The sequence below is a fragment of the Manacus candei genome, unplaced genomic scaffold (genome assembly GCF_025592945.1).
Source record: "Manacus candei isolate 608988 ecotype Guabito, Panama unplaced genomic scaffold, ASM2559294v1 h1tg000008l, whole genome shotgun sequence".
NCBI lineage: Eukaryota > Metazoa > Chordata > Aves > Passeriformes > Pipridae > Manacus > Manacus candei.
This window is the reverse complement of record NW_026138056.1, coordinates 23,191,535-23,216,821: the sequence shown is the minus strand read 5'-3', so window position 1 is coordinate 23,216,821 and position 25,287 is coordinate 23,191,535. Positions and strand designations below refer to the sequence as shown.

At 39.6% G+C, this 25,287-nt stretch overlaps 1 protein-coding gene and 1 non-coding gene across 4 annotated transcripts; both read right to left on the bottom strand.

Moving 5' to 3' along the window:
- Positions 1-1,695: 1,695 nt before the first annotated feature.
- On the bottom strand, positions 1,696-24,555 carry MTFR1 (mitochondrial fission regulator 1). Of its 3 annotated transcripts, none has more exons than XM_051771187.1 (8): positions 24,484-24,555; positions 17,971-18,113; positions 14,622-14,720; positions 9,245-9,363; positions 5,879-6,120; positions 3,774-4,026; positions 3,433-3,601; positions 1,696-1,824 (listed from the first exon to the last, which is right to left on the bottom strand). In XM_051771187.1, exons 2-8 carry the CDS (start codon positions 18,034-18,036, stop codon positions 1,765-1,767), a joined length of 1,008 nt encoding a protein of 335 aa, XP_051627147.1. In that variant the 5' UTR covers positions 18,037-18,113; positions 24,484-24,555; the 3' UTR covers positions 1,696-1,764. The 3 variants fall into 3 exon arrangements, with proteins under 3 accessions (XP_051627147.1, XP_051627141.1, XP_051627154.1); XM_051771181.1 differs by having other exon boundaries at positions 24,510-24,533; XM_051771194.1 differs by lacking the exon at positions 24,484-24,555 and adding an exon at positions 24,354-24,465.
- Positions 12,069-12,141, bottom strand: TRNAV-AAC (transfer RNA valine (anticodon AAC)). Its single transcript has one exon. It is a non-coding gene; the product is annotated as a tRNA-Val (tRNA).
- Positions 24,556-25,287: the final 732 nt, after the last annotated feature.

Genomic DNA, 25,287 nt, shown 5'->3' with positions numbered 1-25,287 from the left:
GTAACTAAGTTAACAGTGTGGGGCTTTTCCAGACTAACTCTGTCACTCCTGGTGCACAGCAAGGTAAGCAGACCAGTCCTGGAGGAGATGGAAGTAGGTTGTCACTACATTGATTTACAGTCAGTGTAACAGAATGTAAACTATACTTTACTGTGGCTGTTATCATTTGTAGAGTACCACAAATCAAATATGCCATGTTTATTTTAACTGCTTTTAATTTTATATAGTGGCAATGGAGCATAAAATACAAAAGTTTAAAACACCTTTTTAAAAGTTAATTTTGGTTTTAAGTCATTTAAAAGAACTCAAGGATTGAATGGCCTGTCAGTAAGACTGATGGCAGAGCATTTTGGAAGGAAGTTACGTTGTGTACATATTAACACCATTTCAAGTTCCACCCCAGAAAACCCCCTCCTCCATTGTATATCCTGCATTCCAGTTATAAGCAGCAAAGCTTCATCTCCAGTAACCTCGTCATTCAGTTCTCTTTATTAAATAGTGCTGCTTTTGTCTTTTCCTAGAAAACAGAAGCTTCTAGAGGCAGTTGTACTTGTCCCAGGAGCCAGGATCAACTTAGAGCAGGCTCAGCTTTTTCTACTCCAATCTATGGTCAGAGCAAAGCTTGGCTTGATTTCACAGCGTAGCTAAGCTGTAGCTCTGAGCTCCTGAACAGCTTTTTTGTATGTTTAGCTTGAGCCTTTTCTACATCTGTGGCTGGAGCCATGAACTAAGGTGGTTGGTGCAGGTCTGGCAGCAAATAACTGCTGTGGGGAAGCCTCAGAAGGGCTTTCCTTGGAAAGCAGGTTCTGTGCAATGGCTTATCCCATGTCTTCCCAGCAAACAGGACCATGAGCGTGTGTGCAGGTCCCAGCTGCCAGAAATTTATCCAAGGACCCAAAACAGCTGGGGAAAAAGGTGTCCACAAACATCCCTTAGAGCAGCAGAGGTGAACAATGTACTTGCACCCCACAGTACTTTGTACCTTTATTTTCTTACCTCCGCTGTTTCTCCTCTAATTAACACATATTCTCTTACTATTTTACTCTGCTGCTACCTACTGGCTATTTCATATTCACTGGACTACCTGTTCACAGAGGCTCCCACAGCACGATTTACTCCCCCTGCACTCTTTATAACGGCCACAGGACGATGTAAGCAGGTTTTACTCTCTTAGCCTTGCAAGCTCATTTGAAACAAACAACCCTGCACAAAAATGTGCTACTACTTAAAATTTATCTGAACTCTGCAGCAGATTCAAGTTTTTCCTTTGTTTCACTAAGAAGCAAAGTGCCTCCAGGTTTTCTTTGGGCTAAAATTTTGCTTAAGTTAAATTTAAAAGAAAGGCTTCAACATGAAAATTTCAGTATCAAATTACACATTGTAGTGCAAGTTACAGGTAGAGCTCAAATAACTGATATTAACTTAAGGGTGTATCACCATCATCATTAACATGTACACAGATTTTTAAGATGGTCAGTTATGCATAAAGAATGCTGTATATATAACTTAGTGTTAATAAACTAAATCCACCACGTAAGTCTGAGGGGAAAGCCAGGCTTGACTGCAAAATTAATACCTGAGTATAATGGTCCAATTTATTCCCCTTGACAAATCACATACAACCACGTTTAGTGCCTCACTTCTACTTCACATTGAGTCTTTCTGTGCTGTAAGAAAGAGACCACTCAGTACTAGTGCTATTTGCAACATAAAATATTTCGGAGAAAGGAGCTCAACAGTCTTTCGCGTAGTGATCTGAATTCACTAGGATTTTTCAATTAAAGTCTTCATTTTTCCTGTGGACTTCAGCATGTGCGGCCCAAACTGAAAAGGAAACCAGAAACATGTTCAGATTGCTTTCAACAGAAACCTTGCTGAACTACAGTCCATCCGAGTTGTAAGTAAAAGCAGAACTTGGGCAGAGATAATTTCCTCTATCATCTTGCTCCTCTGCCCGTGGATTTCACAAAGTAAAGGAAAACTTGTGTCAGCAGTTGACTGAAATTGCTCAGATGAGGCAGCTAATGAATGACCTGCTGGAGCAGCTCTGACTAGCAACAGCTCACTCTGCCACAGCAAGAAAAGAAGACAGATGTAGTTATCTTTACAAGTTGACAACCAACTGCTCTAGCACCAGTTTTACAGTATTTCTGTTCTTACTCTACTTTGCCTTTTTGTGCAAGTCCTTTTCAGAATGACCACAGAAAGATATCATACAAGTTTGATGTAAGAAAGAAGGTACATACTGGTAAGTAACTGATGGACAGATTTTATTACCTCATTAAAGGTAATAAATCATCTAGCAAAACCTTGCAATTTCCTTAGCTCTTGAGGACTTGACCCTTAATCTCAAAATGTGGACTGTAAATTTTGAAACTAGAAAGTCATAAAAAACCTCTGTCTAAATAAACATTGCCAACTTCTGTTCTTTTTTTTAAAGCCCCAGAGATGCTGGGGAAAGAAGTGATTAATTCTAGGGAATATCTGGCCTTTTAGTTGTGAAGAACAGCCTGAACATTACAGAAATACACCTTTAAAGGCCAAAACCAGAAGGCAAGTAAGTCAACATCAATTAGCAGAAGTACTCAAAAGTCCTGAGATTTGTGGCTTGGGAATGTTATTTTCCTTAAAACTCAATTCAGAGGTGATCCAGCTTTTGGAGTTTTATCTGCATTTTTTCAAATGTATAAAGGGTTCCATAGCACAAGGCTTCAAGTATTGCTTACAAACAAAACTGATCTATACCAGCTTGTGTTTTAAGTAAGTAAGTGTACATTGCTATAAACTTGTATCTTGAACATTCACTGCTTAAAAACCTCTTCAGTTTCAAATCCATCTGAAATAGAAGTCATTAACTGGTGCCATGATTTGGATTTTAAATACAGTTTTACTTTAACATTCTCACACTATTAAGAAACTGCTCTTATTTACTCAGCATTTCCGATTATTAGAAGAAACTCCCTATACCAAGATCCTGCAGGCATTATGAACAATTTTCTTTCTGCATTCCTAGGAATAGTGACATGGTTCAGGATCTTGCTTCAAAGTTTCACCTCCACTGTCTGAATAGTTAAGGTTGGTGGTAGTAGCAGGCAAACACAGTTCATATTTGATTCCAGTATGAGCCCTTAGCAATGGAGTTTTCAGAATATCACATGCTTGTGGCAACAGAAAACACTTTTGTTTAAAAAATAAAAATGACAAAACTGTAACAGGACTTTTTAAACCTAGGGCCAAGACAGCACACAGTCCTAAGATTTGAAACTAAAAACATAGGACTGCCACAACTCCTGGCATATCAGCAGTACTTCACAGGGTTTTGTGGATTGGGATGCTAACTTGTGGGTAACTGCATGTGCTGGCAGAAAGACATACTTTTGTTTTCACAACTATAATTTAATCCAAGCATGTGTTCAGAATCACAGTACTCACCAGCACTACCTCAGTCTGTGTCTTTGTTTCAGTCTTTGGAATCACTTTTTCTATTTCACTTTGGCTGTCATTTCGGTATCGATGAGCAAATTTCTTTTTGAGAGCTTCTGCTATTAGTGCTGCAGGATCTGCAGGGTCAGCCACTTTAGGTTTTGTACCTTCTGAGGATCTAGAGAAGAAAATGAGAAGCATTAACACAGTCCAAAACTTAACCACTTGTGAATGCTTTTGCTTTCTGTTTGTCAGATGTTCCATCAGCAACTGTCTCACCTTGAGGTAGTTCCAAGTCATAAATCATTAATGCAAATGTTAGTATATTGATACTTATTTACATTTATTACCTTTTCACCGAGCGTAGTTTCACACTGTTCATGTCTTTGAGGATTTCTAGCATGTTTGGTACTTCAGACTTCTTTGGCCCGTTTTCCATCACACTCTGGCCAGAGTTCGTTTTTTTGTTTTTCCTTTCTTTAATGAGATCAATGGCAGACTTGCTCTGCTGCAAACCCGAGGGAGGGGGTGGTGGCAGAGGAGGAGGTGGCGGTGGTGGAGGTGGAACAGGGACAGCAGCTGGAGCAAGTGGACTCGACCCAACTACAAACGAAACGAGTGTTACACGTCAGTTTACTTGGAACTCCCAGGTAAGAACATCACTGTAATAACTTCAATTGCCTCCCCTCTGCCACCTTTAGATTGTCACGTAACTTCTTAATTCTTAAACCACCTAAGCTGAAAAGCCACATAAAAATCCTTCTGGAAGAGTGAGAAACGCCCTTTAAATTTCCAGTTCAAATTCTAGGGGCATTCACGTCTACTGCAGTGGGATGGATGTCACGACATCTTTTAGTTATCACAGAATCACAGAATATTCTGAGTTGGAAGGGGCCCACAAGGATCATCGAGTCCCACTCTTAAGTTAAGGGCCCATACAGGCATCAAACCTTGGCATTATTAGCCCGTGCTCTAACCAACTGAGCTTATCTCAGGGTCATGTTCTACCGTTACCAGTATTTCACTTTCTTGTAAGAGGCAGGTACTGAGCTGGAAGTCACAATCTGCCAAATGTGAGCAATGTTTCTTCCTACTTACCATCACAAATATGAAATTACCATAACAGATTTTTAAACATAAATTTCAGAGTTCAAACAGTGCCCAAGTTGAACCTCATACCAGCTCTCCAAGGTTAAGGATTTTTACCTAATCATCTCATCTGGCTGAAGATTGAGATTCTCACAATAATCTTGATTTCAAGTTTCCTGTACAGTTTAGGTAATAAATGAAGGAACCTCTGCTCAAATGCACGTTTAAACAAATCACGAAAACCATATCAAATCAGAGTTTTGAAGCTTGGGTTATAAAGTGTGTAAAGGTATGTATACAGATAATACAGAGGAGTCTATTCTGTTTATGTGCTGCCGAAGACACAGCATCATTACCACGTTCTACCAGAAGAGGGAGGTAAAGATGATAAAATCAAATAAAAATTTACCTTCCCTAATAAACAGAGGTAAAGGGGAAAAATAAAAATAAATTATTAGTTATTTCACACACCCCTGTTCCCCCCACAATTAAAATCCAAGAGTGAAACTATGTGATCCTTAAAACTATTTCATAGTTTTGAATATGAGCAGGTCAAGAAAAATAAAGAAACTACTATCAGTTCACAGACAAAAGCTAAACAAGAGCATCTGAAGAATCAGAATATGATTTTATACACAAACAAAACTGTACTTGCTAAGTGACTCCAGGAAAGAGTTAAAACCAAATGCCTGTCATCTGCAGTTGACAAGGGCCATCTCCCACTAGTCTTAGAATACTTAAAACTGGAAAGCAGTCAGAGGTGAGGGAAAGAGGAGAAAGAGATTCAGGAAAAGAATTATTCTGTTTACTGCCAGAAATGATGCACCACTTCTGGTTCCATATGGACAATGTGTCTGATCCCAGAGATGATTCCAGTAAACACTTAATTGCCTTTTCTGTTCCTTGTTACGTATATTACATATTCCAAAAGTATAATTAGTATCTTGTATGAATACTTAATGATATCAGAGAGCTTATTTCATGACTGAATGGAAAGACTTCAGTGCTAGTAATTAAGTTACATTCTTTTAGTTTGGTTTAAGCCATCATGTTTATCATGAGCTTTGCTCTGAAAGCTGTTTAATACTACTCTCATTCACAGATTCAGAACTCTGGCAGACTTACACACAGACATGAAGACTTTTGGAATACTGGGAAATACGGAAAATCTGTCAGATCACTTGTCTTCAAGACCTGTTTTGTGTCCTTTGATTAGTGTGCCATGTCTGTCTACCAAACTAACAAAAACAATATGGAGAAGTGCTCAGTGTTGCAGTATCTTACAAAAATGAATTAGCACAGTATTAATTATAAAAGGGACAAATCCATTAACTAATTTTTGCTAAAAGTACAGCAAATTTAATACCTGCTGTCAAGTTCTGCTGTTCTTGCAAGGTTACAATTTTGGCTATTTGTGCTCTTAAAGTGGCCAGTTCATTTTCTAGAGCACTGATCTTCTGCAGTGCTTCTTCATTTGCCATCACTGCGCTCCTGGGCACTGGTTCTTCTTCCGGTGGGTTTTGTAAGGACACTTGTCTATATGGAGACCTCCTGGAATGATGTAGTTCCCCTGAGGGAGGCTGGGCTGTTTGTGACCAAACTTCTGATCTGTAACAAAAATATCACAAGCTATTTTAAAGGCTTTGTAATAGATAAAAGCTAAAGCACCGTTACCTACAAACCAGGAATACAAACTGAAAACCTGACTTCAAAAATCTCTTTATGTAAATCACTTCCACCAACACCTTATGTAGCTTAAGGTAAATAAGAGCTTCTCATCCTTTCTGTTTGCATCACTACCTGTATTTCTTCTCTTCCCCAGGCCAGCTTTTTGTAGAATCCTTCATTTCAGAAGAAAAAAGGAATACGTTCCCCCTCACCCCAATCTATTTCTCTATTTCATACCTATTGTATATTTTATTGGAATTAAGATCTTTTTTTTGCCCTCAAATGCCACCATTTTCCCCCATGGGCTGCAAACAGTCACTTGTTGATTCACTTGAAGTAGGAAGAGTTTATTAGTTTCACAGAGTATTTTTTGTACTTTTTTACTTCTGAGGGGACAATCCCCAAGTCTAGCAACGTTGGAAATATGGAGTATGTGAAACAGCTTAGTGATGCAGAGGCTGCTTATCAGTAGATGGGCAAGGGTCATGTATCCAGTTTCCCAACATAATAATTAGAACTACAGAGAAAAAAAAGTCTTACAGTTTTAAAGAGTCCGTGACCTTCCTTCCTCTTCTCACAAGAAAATGCAACGCTGCTGCCTTCCTTTATTACACAGCCAAGCTCAAGCCATGTTAAACACTGAGGCATTATGGAAAAACTGCTCAGGTAAGTCACATAAGCCCTTACAAAGACACCAACATTGTTAAATGGTTTATCTCAATATGTGAGTAACCTGATTGAGTTGAAGATGTCCCTGCTCATTGCAGGGGGCTTGGACTAGATGGCTTTTAAAGGTACCTTCCAATACAAACTATTAATGATACTATAAGTAGAACTGATAGGGATTGATGACAACAAATCATCATAAACATTAAAACTGCAAAATATGACCACATTACTTGGTGGTCATACCTCAATCCTCCTTAACTTCAATTCCAAAACTTCTCAGGCGTGTCAGGATTCCATTGTTTATTCAAACATGAGAGTAAGAACAGGGACTGGTGATAGGACTTTTTGAAATGTGTAGAGAGGCTCCAGATTAATACAGCCCAAGTGCCCCATCACTTTGGATGCATGGATTAAGCTGCTGTGGATGCTCATCACGTTAAATCTGCAGTTGTGCTACACCTAAAGCAAGAGCCAAGATTTAAGGCTAGAATGAACTCTCACCTCAAACCAGGCGTAGATACAGATTTGAGTCTTCCATGACACTGACAGAAAACATCAGCACAACTTGCAGAAATTTGTTCAAGGAAAACTGAATGTTATCAAGGATGATAAAATTTAGGTGTTGTTACCTAGACAGGAATAGAGAGTAACTAAAGCTGAGAACAGGATACTTCCTACAGCAGCCACCTCCCTGCTCTCCCTAAGGTGGAAGGAGCCAGTGGTCACTTCACTCCTTATTACTGCTCTGAGCAGAAAATACCCTTTGTTTTTTAGCTATTCCGCTCCTTTAAAGTTTCTAGAAGGCAGATTTAAGTGTTTTAAGGAAATGTCTTGATTGGAACCTAACACTGTGGAAAAATATTATGCCTGAGTTGTCATTACTGCTCTGACTAGTAGGGGAAAAATGATTCGTCATTGAGTTGCTTCCTCTATAAAACTGCATTCACAGAAGAAAAACGATGGCTGCAAGACTGTTTACTGAATTATACCATGAATAAATATTTAACAGTAACACCTATGTGATCTTGTCGAAACAGAATTTCAAAAGCTTGGAAAACACCTAATGCATACTAGCTCCACTAGTGATACTATGCACAGACATAATAAACAGGGCACATTGAAATACTCCTATTTGCTAAGTAATTCACTTACATGCTCCATTATAAACTGTTTGCCTTAAGGTCATTATATATCTGCAGGATTATTTTAGTCCCATCCCACATCCATCTGTCCCCCTTCCCTGCTTCCCAGGCAGACGTTTCAGCAAATATGCAAGTCCTACATCTTTTGTAATAGGTTCTTTGAAGCACCAAAGAGCTATTCTCCCTGTTGTCTCCATTAAACATAATAACTTTACAGTTCAATCCTTAAACAAAATGTTTCTGTGCAAACAAAAGTAGTATTAGGCAGTTAATTTCCTTTGTATCAAATAGACTTCACAAATAGTGTTTCCCAAACAAGTGTTGATTTCTGTGACTCCCCTCTGAGTTTGTGAAATTAATGTGGGCAGTGCCAGAATGTTTGTTATGCAAAGCTTCACTGTATCAAGTCATGTTGGAGGGCATCTAAGTCATTACCTACCTATATCATGCTTTCAAATTAAGAACAGTATCCTCCAGTAATCTCTGAAGCCAACAATCTCTGCCTTTCTCTGGAAGGTTAGTTTATTTAAAACAAAAAGCTCCTCTGCACTACAGAACTGTACCTCTGTTCCAGGCTAATCTGAGCAGCAATTTGAATAGGATGAAATAGAGAACTTCATCCCTTCAGCCAACCCATGTCATGCAGTGACAGTGCTGTGTAGAACCCTTGGTCCAACACAACAGTACCTATCCCACCATTCCGGACACATGTGCTCACATGCTTCCCTGCCAGTTTTCGTTATGAAGGTTAGAGATGAAACACCAACCACAATTTTTCAATTGTACTTAACAGACTGCAGAGACTTAACTAGAAAGGTGAAAAACGATGTGCTAATTACTAGATTGTCAAAATGACCATTGCTGCTAATGAGGAAGTTGTGCAGTACTGCCCTGGATCTCAGAACTGGAAAACCAGTGTTAGCAATTGTCATACCACAGCAGACATCTCTGTGGGGACAAGGATGCTTGAAGCTACTGCATGGAACTCTTTGCAATACATAAATAAATAAAAATCACAGTCTTCCTTGTATAAAGCCAATGTCCCGTATCTTTTCAAACCAGTCCTTTCACAATCCTGTTAGTCTAATTTCTCCTGTTTCTTTTCAAGACCCTACCCCTGGCTCTTCCCTCTCTCTTCTCCCAGCATTCAAGTGCCCTCAGTTAACTGCAATGCACAAAAGCTTCTCATCGGAGAGAAGTGAGGTTTCTTCCTCTCAGTTCAGGATTTCAGAGGGAAGATCTGAGAAACATACCTGAGTCTTGTAAAGACTTCTCCTTCTTCTTCAGCAACCCAGCCCACATCTGCAAAGGAGGCCACTGCATCTTCTCTAAGTTGAGCAGGACGGTTTCCTTCCGTGACATGAGAAATAAGCTAAATTTTAAAGACAAGATTGAAGGCCTTAGAGTCAACATTCCCAGCCCATGCCACAGTTATTTTATCCAACACTTCTACTGAGGCTACATGTCACTATTAACACATACATGCACAAACACATCTGTAGCCTTAGCACACTTATTTCTGTCCTGGGCTTGGTCCAGAACCATTTCACTGACTTCAAACTATTCAATCTAGTCTGCTGAATGCCTTACAGAGGTTCATGTACTATCACATGAACTACTGAACCCTAAAAATCCAAGGCAAATTGTTACCTTAAAGACAAACAAACATCAACATTCTCACACAGTTTGCTATATTAACTCAAATAGTATGTTTTAAAATTACATTCATGACCAGTCATTAAAAACGACACTAAGGCTACCAGTACTTCTTAAGTCTTTTGCTCTGATTTAGTATTATTTTGAAAGTGAAATTTTGTTGAAGCTTCCCTTTCCCTACAACTTCCAGAATTTCTGTACAAGAAGTATGTACATTGCACAGGAAAAGCAAGCACATGAACAAACGCCAAAACCAGGCAAAGAAGCCATTTCTATTAGCTCAGTAATCACAAAGACTGAGTGAGAGGTAGGATGCAATCATAACATTATACACTATTTGCTAACAATCCTATTTACAACGTGCCAAACAAACTGACCATTTTCCAGCATGGTTCTGGCCATTAGCTTTACAGCTGTTTGAAGCCAAAGGTGAGCAAGGCTCCAGAGTTTGGAACCTTTCTTAGACTTCAAGCTAAGTGACATAAACCAAGATTTGAAAAATTGCTCGGACCATCAGTACCTGCTCCATAGCCACGACTCAACAAAATGGTTTCAAATCTATTTTGAAATTCTGCTTCCCCGGGTTAGACGAGGGCATGTGTACACAGTCACTGGACTCCTGAGCAGCCTGGGCTCAGTATCTCAGCTGATAAAAGCTACTGAACCAATTTTCAGTAATTTCTTCTGCTCAGTCTGTCACCTTGAGTTACCCATCTCCAACACAACCACGTCCCCTCTTTTCTTGTATTATACAGAATCACAGAATTGTTAGGGTTGGAAAAGCCCTCTAAGATCATCAAGCCCAACTGTTAACCCAACACTACACACAAATCCACAGCCAAATCTGCACCAGTTGTTGCAGCTGTTCAAGTGCTGCCTATGGCTAACAGTGACCAAGAGCTGGGAATACTGACAGAGGCAGTGGTAGTAGGTATCAGTCTGTGAAGGCAGCTTGGATCCAGCCCATTAGCACTTAGGTCAATTTTCAAGGCAAATCCTCTCTGTAAGGGCAAACTACTATGTAGAAGCAACTATAAAATGTTGGCATTAATCTGAATTTGTAGCAGACCCATCACAGTAGGACTGCAGTCTGGATGCAGTGAAACCATTTCTCAAGAATATCCACACATACTTTAGTTGTAGCCTAAAGACACAAGTCCCAGGAAGAAAGAAGTTGTGGAACTGGGGCTGTTTTTTCCCCAGGAGTTGTTACAAACAGCTTTAGAAATTGAGATTAGTCATCTTCACCTCACACTCTCACAACTTGTATGTGAGCCTTTATCACAGTTCCCAGGAGTGTGTATTGGCACCATCAGATCATTTGGAAACAACAGGGTTTTTTCCAGGTAGCATCAGCACAGATGGTAATATGTTTATCACATTAACAGTTGTGCCTAATACCATTACAGTCTGCCTCTCTTTGAAACAGTCTAGAGAATACTATATTGCATGTTAGGATTTTTGCTGTTTGATGTGTCCTTGGCTTTTTGCTTTTTAAAAATAAATTGAAATTTTCATGACTGCAGCATTTGTATTAATGTTAATGGCAATTTTAAAAATCTGTAATACATCAGCCACTTCTTGCAGGTGATACAGATTTTCCTGACAGTAATGGCCACATGAGGAACTATTACCATTCGAAGACTGAAGCCAAATTTAAATAAAGGCACTACACATACTTGAATCAAATATAATTTTATAAATCAACAGTAAGGAAATACATTTATCACTGCCAGATTTCCTGAATTGTGAGATAAATAACTTCTAATTCAACATTTAGGAGCAACCCTTCTGTTATATTATGATACAAGTTTCTTCTTACTTTTTTATTCATATTTATATGTAAGCAGAATATGCTTGTTACCCCATATACAGATGTTTCTTTCCTCAATCCCTAAAGACAACAAAGCCTTCCACAGCAGTAGATTTTGAATTTAAGTTAATGCAAGATTTTTAATTTAAAGGTTAAAAGCCAACATCCATCCATCTCTTAAAAACCATCACCTGCCTGTAAACAACTCTGTGACTACCCTATTCCTCCAGTCAATTCCAGCTGAAGAAAACTCTGTCGACTGCTCTGCCAGCACCTGATATGGAGAACAGAGCGCTGAAAACAGAGTCCCAGTTCTACTGGATGGCAGGAACTGAAAGAATCAGTAAAGTAGGCTGCTTTTCTTTCTCTGCAATCTACATACTTGCTTCCCCCACTTCGTCCTGCACAGGCTTTTTCTGCCGATTGTACGCTGCACACACAGACACACAAACACACACGCCTGGGGGTTTCAGACTCGGCACGAATGTCTGAACATTACACACACTGAACTGTTTTGACTGTCACGGAATCACAGGATATCTCGAGCTGGAACGGATGCATAAAGAATCATTGAGTCCAACTCCCCGAGAAAGAGTCAGCCTCGCCAGTGTTTCCGCCCGGTTTCGAACCGGGGACCTTTCGCGTGTTAGGCGAACGTGATAACCACTACACTACGGAAACGCTGCCTGGGGACGTGTCAGGGCAGGATCCCCACTTTCTGTTTGCTCCAGAAAGTGCAAAGTAGAACAAATACTTTTATGCTTCTAAGGACAGAATAAAACTCTCTAGTTTCAAATTAATAATACAGTTATGTATTAGACATTTGGAAATACTTCTTCAAGTAAGATGAACTTCCTATGATTTTTCAAATTAGCCCAGTAAATTCAGATGTTTGCTACGTGCACACCAATTCCTTAGGAGACTTTACTGAGTTATCAGGTATCCATCAGACAGACAGGAGAAGCGTGGGACTAAAACAGAGATACTGTAGCTGAAGGATACTATCTTCAGAGACACTCCTGCAGGTTTGGTTGAATCTACCTAGGCTATACTGATAAGTTTATTTTTCCTAAAGACTACAGATAAACCTAAAAAATATGACATACAAAAGAACTGTATCAACCATTTAAAGTAGTAAGGTAAGCTCTGCTGCCTCTTACTGAATACTTAAGCAGCATTTAGCAATTAATTTAAATGTTTACTGTGGCAAGATCCATAGAGACAGACAGAACAGTCAGCAGACCCCAAACATCAAAATGTTAAGCTACCATTCTTTTTTTTCCAGACCAGCTGAACAAACGCACGCGAGAAGATAAGTATGAACATTACAGAGATATTCATTCAGTATCTTTCATCCATTTATCATAAAGAAAACGAGGACTTGGGGACAGTTTGCTGCTCTGGGGTTAGAAACAGTGATTACATACATGCACCCTGAGATGAGGCAAGTAAGATTTGATTTGTTTTTTCAAATAAAGTGACTTACAGCAAGGTTCAGTGCATGGTCCTTTCATAAAATAGCTAAAGCTGGCAAGAAAGAAAGAGGAAGAGACAGCTATAGGAAAGCATCAGTTGCAACAGCATGAAAACGATCAAGATCAGGATTGAACTTCACTACAGAATCTTAATGCTGAGATAAAGACACAAAAAACAGATGTTAGCATCAGGTTACATGTTCAACAGTTTATATATTAAAATAGTTTAATGTCTCCATAAACCATATAACTTTTAATGTGTTTCAAGGCTCAAATTTTGAAATTCCTTTTTCTAACTAAATCAACTCTGACAACTGTACTTCTATTTTTAGGATCCTTTCCTTTCATCTAATAGAAGGTGAATGCTTAGACTTAGTGTGCATGCAAAGCTGACTGAATGTCTCTTTAAGAGGTAAAAAAGGCAAATGCTATATTTAACAGAATTCAGACCAAAACATGTATACGTATTTATTTATTTGTTTGTTTAAACACTAAAAATATTCAGGAACAGTTTCACCAGATATATCTTACTGTTCTTTGCAAGGACATTAACCAGAAATGTCTTCTTTTATGTACTATATTAAGAGAAGGTAGTATTTGGCAAACTAACTGCAAATGAGCATGATCTTCCCTTGTATAGCCTTTACAGTACAGCAAATCAGACACATTATAGGAGGACTTCACTTCCTTTCAAATCTGAGGCACAGGCAGCCCTATTGCTGGCAAAACTACTACTACTGCTACTTCAAAAGTTTAAATGCAGCACACCATTTGTTCTCCTTCTCACTTGCACGAATTCCCATCCCCCTCCCTTATTTTTTAAGTTTCACCAAACCGCTATAAATGTGAGACAGCTGCCCCTCCACCCCCCCGTTTCTCAATGTACTTATTTAAGAGAGGCAAAATGGCTTTTACTATGACACCAACAAGGCTTCTATGGTCATCTTAACTATCTAGTTTTGCTACTGTAATTTCAAGCAAAATATTGCTCTTACATTTCATTTAGGATAAAGAAATTAATTTAAACACTGAAAAATTAGCTGTGTGGAAATTACTTCATCTTAGTGTGGTAGATGATTCCCTCCATTCATCTTTATGCTTCCTGCCCTTGCTCAGCCCATGAAACATTCCTCCCAACTTGAAAGTCAAGTACTAAATTTTTCCAGTTCTATACCCACCCCTACCCCCCTAATACAAACACAGAGTTGAAGAAATCATGTGTAACAGCTTCCACTTTCCCATCTGTTCCTGAAAGACTCATTATAAAAAGCATGGGTTTTCTCTTCCTTGAGTTTTTTACCCTTGCTCTTTCTTTACCCTCCCCTTTCACCTACACAGCCTTGTATTTTAAACAAAAGCAAACAGAGTACTCATGTTATTTTGTTACTAATGTCTTATTTTCTGATAAAGTTGTTCATTTTCCCAAATATTGTTAACACTGTTCATCTTTACATGCCTCTTAAGCCTAGCTTGTAAGTACTGTTTATAGAAATAAGTTTCAAAAAATTTTCTCTTTTATGAATTTTTTTTTTTCAATTCAGTTGAACTGGAAGCAGGAAGAACTGAAGTAGGCTAATTCTCCTATGTCTAGTTTATCATATTCTGCTTTTACAAACCTTCTAGTCAGGAGCAAATACCTTTATCAGTATAGTGAAACACATATTCTAAACTGTTGAGGACACCTACCTGAAACTGAACTCTTGGACACTGTATAAGAGAGAGGTTACTACCAATTTTTCTTACAATACTTCGAGATGAACCATAAGGCTTGCTTGACCAAAGCACCTGGATGGGGAAGAAAAAAGAAGCCAACTGTTAGGGAATGGATTTTTATATCATATTGTAATAGTTCTCCCTTATCCTTCAATACTATGCTTGTGCTAACTGTATTTAGTTATTCCTTTCATGCTAGAAGGGAATACAATGTATATACACTGAAATCTGTATCAGTGAACTCCTTACATCCTATACCTGAATTGATACAAGATTTCTTCATGTCATTACAATATAGCTATGGCTACTTAAGGTCAAGACAGCCTTTGCATTAAGTTTACACTCAAAGCAATAAATCAGGTAACACAGAAGGATTCAAGAGTTGGAAGCATCTTCAAAAACATAACTTGTTGTTCAAGACAACAAAGAACCTACATCAGGTCAGACAGCTCTTTTTATGGGATTTCAAGAAAAGACACTCAATCATCGAAAACTCCATAAAGTTATGTAATTCTACATGTCCCAATATCTCTCTTTTCTTTTTTAATTAAGAGCTGTTCTAAAACAAGAATAGTGTCTACCAGTCTTAATAGAAAGAACTAAACTATAAGAAACATGAAAGTGTAACTGTGAAATTAAAGAGTAAAGGAAAGTAAAAGGGGAAAATAAAATGAAATTTTTCTAAGAAAGAAACTTTGTCCTAAAAAACCCCACCCAAACATTCACCTATAGAAAACTACCCATGGCACCTCAACACACCTTGCTTCATCAGAACTGTTTCCACTGCAGTTTAGATTTCCTCCACATTGTTTCAACGGGGATTAAATTTCCTTTCTTTTGTTGTATTTAATGTTTGCTCTATTATTTACCATAATTGCACGAAATGAAATAAAATGGGACTTTAATCCTAGGAGAATACTACAAAATGAACCAGAATAAAAGCAAAAAGCACCAGAAAGAAGTATGAAAGATTTCAGCACAGGGAAAGGCAACAAAAACAATGCAAAGAAGAAAAAGAATGATGAGAAGACTCTAACACAGGGTACATTGTTAGTAAACAATTAAAACACTGTATGGTAATTTAAAAACTTGGCCAGTATTTACTTATGGCTGTAAATATGAATTTACCACTGAGACATTTTAAAGGCTCATAGCTTCAAGCAAACTCAACATCCTGTTAGAAGGTTGCCTGACAACAAACACTTAGATAAAGTCCAGGCTATTAATACTGAAACAACCCTCATCTGGCACAAGAGTATTGCCTGTATTGCACTGTAGTATAGCTGTGGGAGTTACTCAACACACAGCTAAACTATACACAGCAGATATGCTAAGCAAGAATCACTAGTCTTAGATGCTGAAGGCTCTATTAAAAAGAAAACTTTATGCTTCCTGGTATTTATCCCCAGATTATCTCAGAAACTTTACACAAACATTTTGCCTATTTCTAAACAAGTATCTTTCCTTCCTCTGGCTTTAAGAGAATGTAAAAATGTTGACAAAATAAATGTGCTCTGCACATATGCTATGCTATATCCTCACATCAGGACTACAACTTTGCCATGAATCCACTCAGATCTATTTTTTTTCAGTCTATGAAACATACATTCTGTTGCTTAATAATCTGCTAAATTTGAACACAAATGTTTCAATGCAGAGTACTGATTCTGTACTTTGGTTGCCCCAACAAAGATCTCAAGTTTGTGACTATCACATGATTGTTTGTTTGTGCCTGAGCAAACAGCAGGTAGATCAGTAGCCTTCAAGAAAAAGTCACTGACAAACAGTACCACAGTAATACAACTGATTCTGGTGTCTGAAGCAGAAGTGTTGGAGATAGACTCAAAGTGATGTGGCATTGGAAAAAATAATACCAGTCAAGGGAAGGCTTAATTAATTACAGAAGTATTTCCACAACAGCAAGAGAGCCCAGACTACATGCTGTCTTACCAACATAAGTGCAGTGCATGTTAAACAAGTGGTAAAACTTGTTCAGAGATTGCTCAGACCACAGACAAGATGTTGACTAGCACCCAGATACTCAAAAATATTTGGTGCCCAAATGCCCTCAGGGCTCTTCAACCACAGTGGCCTGGTGCACCAAAACTTTGAATGACCCAGTTTTGGTAATTCAAGATGTGCCAGGACAATATTTTCATGCAAACTGTGCCACAAGGTATGCAAGTAAAGTCAGTGCACTGCTCAGCTCAGCTACACAGTCTCAGCACTGCTCTAACCAAGTTCACACAGCTTCTTGTTGACTTGAAGCACTGGCAGAGCAAGTCTGCAAAATATTACTTAGTCATACACTCTTATTGCATCAGTGTTTTGCTAATGTCCAGAACAGCTGACATTTGGAAATGTAACTGCATTATCACAAGCTTGATATAAGTAGAGAATGGGGACAAACAGACTAAAAACTCGCTCCTCTCCATATTTAGGCTGAAATTGCTGAATTATGCAGCAACACTCATGGTAATGCTACATATTCTTATACTTTGAATTTTCAAAGTTATATAAAAATCTCAGATCAAAGTTCAAATAAAATCCCAAAATACAGATTCTTGTTGGCAATTTTAATTTGGTATGTACAAACGTTTTGCTATCCACAGATTCCCAAGACTGATAAAAGGTTCTAGCACAATAATACAGAGTAAGCACTGCACATAGCTGTTAAGGATTTCCCCATTGTTAAAACATTAAAATATTTTAACAACTTACAGGGATTACTGCACTGGGGCCAACACTTGTACTCAAAATAGCTTCCTAAAGGTCCCAGCGACAAAGCACTTCATGTACAGCAGCTCTCTCTCTCTCTCTCTCTGCTGAGCATTCAAAGAAAACTACATACACACTTTCCTCCAAGAGGAGAGCTACGCATGCACATTCCTTTGTTCAGCCAGTGCAGAACACAGCTGTCTTGTTCTCATGTATTTTAACACTTTCAGAAATAGGTAAATATAGCACAATTATAATCATCTCAGTTTCATGAGGCTTTTCATATCTCCAAGGTAAGAGCAAGAAACATTTTTTTTATCACTGAAAGTTCTCCTTCAGCTTCAAAACACACATGGAAGTCCAGCATGAAAAGCAGTGTTTACAAAGTAAACAGTTTGTTATTAGAGCTAGAAGGAACTGCATAGTTCTTTTAACACATACATTACTCAATACTTCAGTGTTCAAGTTGTAAACTTCATGATTTTTCAGCAATGCAGAATCAGTACTGACTGTTCTGCTACAACTGACAAGCACAAACTAAAATACATGAAGTGCTTTCTATACCTGATTTTCTGAAAACATAAAGGAAGTTTGAAATACTTACTGATTCCATCTTCAATCCAACTTGTTCAAATGCCATCCTAATTAAGCGCTTAAGCCAGCAAATCATCTGGAATGGAAAAGGCCTTTCCAAACTTGGATTTAAGCCTTCCAAATCTACAGGGCTGCCGAGGTTCCATAGTAGTTCTGAAATGAGACACAAGAATTTTAGATGCATGTTGTGGAACATACACAGAAGTAAACTGCTACATGTATTCCTAAAAAAACAAGCTTTAGAAACAGTGAAAACAAGACACATTAGATGACACCAATTCCTCGTACTGGAAAGCAAAGGCATTCAGAAGGCATTTATTTACTCAGTACAGGTAACAAAGACTTTTTAGTAGGGTCATTTTTATGGAATCCTAGAATGGTCTGTGTTGGAAGGGACCTTAAAAATCATCTTTTTCCAACACTCCTGCAATGGGCAGGGACAACTTCCACTAGACCAGATGGCTCAGGGCCCTATCCAACCTGGCCTTGAACACTTCCAGGGATGGGGCATCCACAGCTTCTGTGGGCAACCTGTTCCAGTGCCTCACCACCCTCGCAGCAGTACGTATCTAATCAAAACCTGATCTCTTTCAGTTTAAAGCCCCTTGTCTTATCACTACATGCCCTTGTAAAAGTCCCTCTCCAGCTCTCTTGTAGCCCCCTTTAAGTACTGGAAAGAAATCAAACCATTGTAAAGTTAACATTTAAAAAGTTGGGGAAATGATTGCTCACTTGAGCTTGGACAGATGATGGTGTTTGACAACTCCAAGTGAGTTTTCCCTATGGAACACCTGCAGGTGCAGATCAGCACTACCATTCAAGTGCCATACCATATCTAAAACTCATTTCTATGCAGGAACTGACTGCAGAAAGCTGACCACCTCTCTTGATTCACATTCTCTGACAGCGTTGTTGTTTATTCCTTTTTTTCTACAACTAAGGAGAGAAAGGAAACATGGAAAAATGACTAATGCAAGAAAATGACAGGAAATACTGTAGTGTGGGAATTGAAAATATTCAAGCAGTTTATAAAGCTGGACAGATTTCAAATTTCGTCTATTTATATTCACTCCCATTCACTTAAATCAAGATGGTTTTATTGCTCCTTTAGTGAAAATAGTATAATTTTTCTTTAGCTGTGTTCAACACCAGTCATAACTTGGATGTCACTGAGAAGTGTATCCACCAAAACCAGAAAAGGAAGCCATGGATTTGGGTTTACGTTTGTTTTGTGTATCAGGCTGGAAACAACACTCTGTTGAACCACCCCGAGCAACACATCTGTAGTATGAACAACAGCATTGCTGAAGCCACTCTGAACCCAGACAGTGATGACTAAAGCAGTGTAACAGCAAGGAACCGGTACTCGGGAAGTTTGAAAGCCAGGAGATGGAAAACCGATGCTGTTTGAAACTGCCCACAAGCCCTACAGTTAAACCATCGCTGTTTCCATCACAAGTTTTTTTTCAACAGTTTGTGGTTCCTTAGCAATAACCTACTTCTCGTGGAAACTTGGCAGAAACAATGCAATTCTACAGTTATCTTTTTTTAGACAGGCTTAAAAAAAAAGTTGATATTAAGTGTCTCATCTCCACAGATAATAAAATACATTTCCCAACAGAACTTTCTTTTGTTTCTGAATAAACTAGGAAGAAACTACTAATCTACACCACGAGATTAGAATGGAAATTGCAATTGTTATAAGAAAAACAATAGGGAAGAATAATAGGCTACCTATCAAACAGCCATGAATACAAGCTACAGTCATTCATCATAAATAAATAAGACAGGGACTTCTTTATGGAACTCTGGAGAAGTCTGTTAGGGAAGCATGACCATCTACTTGATCTATTATTCCTTCAGGCATCTGTTATTCTTCCCTTAGACATTCTACATTATGGACTGTGTGGATCTTTGATCACATTGCACCTGCTGTGTTCTTAAAACAGGAAGAACACAACTCTTTCTATGTGCCCCACATTAGATATGGCATCATATCTACATGGTACTGTAGACATGCAGTGACATAGAAGAGACAGGAATGCTCCTTTAAAAGGGGAAACCTGATCCAAAAGCATGATACATGTGATACACTCCACCTCACTTCAAAGTCTAGACTTGTTGAACGTGTACTGTAGAAATCAAAGAGAAGAAAAACGGAAGCTGTGTCAAGACATTCAAACAAAAGAGAAGAAAAGGCAGAACACTCCTGAGCAACTGCAAGGCAGGGCTGGCTGAGAAAGGCAAGTGAAAGGACTAAAAGGAATGACTGCATCCTGATACATTGCTCCTTCAACAGATAGCCAGGTTATCAGTTTAAACATCCCCAGACAAAGTCAGGCAGGTGTTGTTTCAGGAAGTGAAGAAAAGGTATTATTTTGTTTCTGATCAACTGAGATACCCCAGTCTTTAATAACAGAAACAGTTCCGACAGAAGTAAAAAGAGAGTGTTAGAACCTCCTCTGAGAAAATCAGAAGAGGTTTAGAAAGTTTCCATGAATTTAAGAAATTTAAAGGCAAAGAGGTAAAGGACCAACACAAAAACTGGCAAAACAACCCATTAAAGGCATAAACCAGATGTAGAAAAAGGTAGCATAGTATGAGGATGACAGAATAGTATAAATAGGAAATAGTAAGCTAAAAAAGGCTAAGGTACAAAATGAGTTCCAGCTTACAGACATAAAAGAAGTCCTACACATGTATTGGCAGTAAGAAACAAGAGATACAGCCACAACGTAACAAGTGAGGAAAGAAAGCAATGAGAGATATGGATAGTCAGTATATTCAGTGTTTTAATTTGAGGATGGTAGAAAAGACAGACAGATAGTGGAATGGTTTATAGATAGCTCTGAAAAGTTATAAACATCCAGTATGTAGAGAATTTTACCTTGCAAAGTACAGAAAACAGCCAAAGCGATTTCTGAAATATTACTGAGGAATTTTAGAAACTTGTTCAGTGAAATCCAAAAGATCCAGGAATAAAAGGAGCATGATGACACAAAGCATTGGAAATAGTCCAAAAACACCTATCCTGCCCTAAAACATTAAGGTGACCTTTGATAATTCCAGGTTCCAAGACTTTGATGATCGAGCACAAAAGAGCATGCATTGAACAAAAGAACCAGTTCAGTAAAATGAATATTTATAGTTCACTTTATAAGTAATTTTTAACTCTGTAGCCTAAATACTTCAAGTACCTAAGACTGGGGTCATCAATGCCTTGCTGATGTGAATGATGTGCCTGCTTTTGCAGCAGAAAGTGACTGAAATCAGTCTGTAAGAGTGCAGAGTACCACCCAGTTCCTGAAATAGTTTCCTCAGTTTATGGTACTAAGGAAAACCACCATGTTTGAAAAACCTCCAGCTAATCGGTTATCTAAAAGGAAAAGGCTTTTAAGTAAATTAGCTTGATATTTTTATAAAATTATTAGTTCTACAGAATTATCCCCGGGGCAAGCTTCCTACTCATTTCTTTCAGACTATATTCAGACACCTTTCTTCACCAAACTTAGATATTTCATAATTGGTTTATGTGCCAAGAACGGACAGAGTTCATTCCAAAAGAAACTGCTGGACAGCAAGAATGAAAGTGTTAGCAAATTCTTCTCTCCTGCTCTGTATACATGCCAATTTCAGAAGCGGGAGTTAAATGTTAATGCTTTTAGTAATAATACCTCTTCTAAAATACTGACCCTTGTGGTATTTATCATCTGTTTTCTTGGTGCTACCTACACTAAAAACAGCAGAAGTTGAATTCCCCCTCCAAATTTCCACAACTCAATTACTACAATAAAGAGCCCTGAGTAACAATACTATTGCTATAAAAATTGGTCCTTCTGCTCTGCCTCAGCAAAATTATTACAAGCATAAGCAGCAGTCACAGACAAGATTACCAAGAGATTCAAAGAACAACAGCACAAAGAATTACATTTCACTGCAGGAAGCACAAAGGGATTGGAATTTCATGGGTTCATTTAAATAAAACCCCAAAATTAGCAATGCTGAAGAACTTTCTTTCTGATATGGAAATATGCAGGAATTCCCTCATTTAGAAATTAAGAGGCCTACATTTCCAAGTGTAGGGATTCTCATTTTAGCCTCCTTGAGCTCTCTTTTGCCCCTACTCTTCCCAATCACTTTTGCAGGTTTCATTCAATACTGTCATATCAAATATCAAGTCTTACAAAGCTGAGAGATAACACCACTTTTAAATTACAAAATGTTCATTAAATAAATATAAAGGCTTTGGAGTCTGTACACGTACATTCAGTAAATAAGAACATTCAGTACATAAGAACTTTCTAGTGAGTCCTACACATGAAAGATGAAAAGAAAGAGAAATCAAATGCAACTGCTTTTAAATTGAAACTCTTCCATGTATATTTTCCATATTTGTCCAAGTCCCTTTCAAAGCATAAGTTCTCACTCTTAAAAAGAAATATGACATTCATATTTTTCCTACTGAAGGAAGTTTCTCTCACTCAATATCCACACAAAAATAAAAGAGAATGACTTAATGGGCTTGATGGAGCAGATCAGCTTTAACAAAGAATAAACATGGGCATGAAATCTGAAAAATTAAAGGTCTAGTCTCTAAATTGAAAGGGTATAACATAAATAAGCAAAAAATTTTCAAAGAAGCATGGGTTCAAAGGAATATCACCAACAAAAAAAAAATCAAACACAAAAAGATCAGGCTCCTCATTATTTCAGCAAGAACTAGGGCAAGCATATCTCCCCAGTCTTTTAGGCTGACACATGAACCAAGCTCATCTAACGAAATTATAACCATAAGGAAACATATTTAAAAAGTAACAAAGAAAGATAAAGCCAACAAAACATTATCACAGCAACAGCCAAAGGGGCAGGAGCAATCCTCTGACAAAGGACCAGATCCTTTCCCAAACTGACGCAGACCAGTTACAAGTTATTTAAGTATGTGTTTGTCAGAGGTCACATAGCCAAAAACAGGTCTAATTTTTGGTGTGGAAGCCACAAGTAATGAAGCACCCAAGTACTTTCAGAAACACCTGTTTGGAAAGATATGCAGAGACAGACAAAAGTCAGTGAATACTGCAGAGACAATCAAGGGCTTATCTAAACTAGTACCAGCATGAAATCTAAAGCAGGAATTGAAAATTATACATACTTGCAACAGAACTTTCTAAAGGTTTCTTGAAAACATAGCCCCATCACATATACCTGAGAGTGCAAAACTGTATTCATCACATCTCACTCATGCTAACCTATCTTGTCAACTGAGGACAGAGGAAAAAAAAAAAATCCATGTCTCAGCACCAGTTTAATCAAAAGCCTTTGCTCAGCAGAGATCATACCTGCACAGTGCACTGTGATACCATTGAGAGGTAACTGAAACCCTTCACCATGATGGCATTACCACCATGTGGTATTACATGATACAGACACAACCACACACCTACGCTTCCCTGCCAGACGGACAGACCTCCCTGGTAATCGCTGTGAACACTATTCTTTCTGCTGCAGCTTTAAGAAACAAAACCATGCAAATCTTATTAACAAAAGGGTGTGTTTGTCTGAAAAAAGCATTTTAAACACCCAATTTTCCCCCCGTAAATCTCTCTTTATAACAATGTTGAATTCCTACACACAGTAATCATATTTTAGCTAGTGACCCCTACGAAGCAAGTTATTTGGACTCAGCAACAACTAACTAAAACTTCTAGAGATGATGTGCAGATAACTCAGCTGCCTTCTTTTTTCCTTATCAACTAGCTAAGAGGCAGTGGGGATCAGAAGACGCAATTCCTTTTCATTTAGTCTTTGTAAGTCTTGCCTTCGCAAGAGCTGCAGAGCCCTACAGCTGCCTGAGGACAGCATGTAAATAATGTTAATGAAGTCCTGTTGACGCTGTCAGGCACAGGTCAATGCACTACGGTTGATTTCAGCGTTCAAAATCTACTCACACTCAATATTTGGAATTTCAACAGCTTGTTAAACAAAATGAAAACAAGCATCCAGCAAGTTACTTATTTATGACCACTGCAGAAGAACCTGAGCCCAGCAGCAGCATCACTAAAGGTGTACAAAGCAAGCAGCGTAAGTTTACGGAAAAGGGAAATAAAAGCACCAGACTCCCTCATTTTCTCTTTATACATCAACTCTGTATTTCACAGCCTCCTTAAAAATCCTCCCTCAAACTTGCCCAGATTATCTTTTATTTACACTATTCCTTGTGGCCTGTCACCCCTATCGCAGCAGTTCGCCTGTAGACACGACCGCTTCGACCCCGGCACCCCGAGCCGCTCCCACGGCCTGGCACCTGCCCTGCCCTGCCGGGACGAGTCCCGGGCGCCGCCACGCTCCCGGCGGGAGGCGGTATGGCCCTGCCTGCGGACAGCGGCCTGTACCTACCGCCAGCCGAGCGGCACCACTGCCGCAGCTCCCCTCTTCCCCCCTCCGCACCGCCCCCCGCCCGGGACCGGCCGCGCCAAGAGGAGTTCCCATGGGAAGGGGAGCCCCGGGCCCCCCCCGCGCGCCTCACCCGCCACCGCCGCCGCGCCGCCTCACCGCTGCTCGCGCGGCCGGTCGCGAGCCGCCCCCGCCAGCCAATCCGCGGCCGGCTCGGCACCGCCCTGGCCAATCGTGGCCGCGCCCGTGCCCGCGGGAGGTGGGACTTGGCGCGCGCTGCGCCGTGAGACGAAATACCCGGCAGGGGCGGGGGAGCGCGCGAGGCCACGTGACCGGGACCCATCCGATAGGGGCGGGGCTCTGGAAGCGTCACTGGAGGGGGGGCGGTCCTGGTCCTCCCATGGAGGGTCGGGGCTGACCTTGCTGCTCTCTACACCTACCTGGGAGGAGTTATAGCCACTTGGGGGTCGGTCTCTTTTGCCAGGCAACTAATAACAGGGTGAGAGAACGTGGCCTCAAGCTGTGTCAGGAGAGGTTGAGTTTGGACACTAGGAGGAATTTCTTCACAGAGAGGATGATTAAACTTTGGAATGGGCTACCTGAGGAGGTGGAAAGAGTCACCGTCCCTGGAGGTGTTTAAGAAAAGACGGGATGTGGCACTCAGTGCCGTGGTCTAGTGACACGGTGGTGTTCGGTCACAGGTTGGACTCGGTGATCTCAGAGGCCTTTTCCAAGCTAATTCATTCTGTGTTTCTGAGGCGGTGGGGAAGGGCAGCCGCCCTCCCTTGTCTCCACCGAGCCGGCGCTGCGGTGCGTGTTTGAGGGCTGTTCCCGGCTCCCCAGCGGGGGCCGAGGGCGCTGCCTGACGGGCTGCAGCATCGCCCGGGGCTCCGTGGGTGGTGTCGGCTGTGTCCCAGTAAAACCCGGTTGGAAGCAC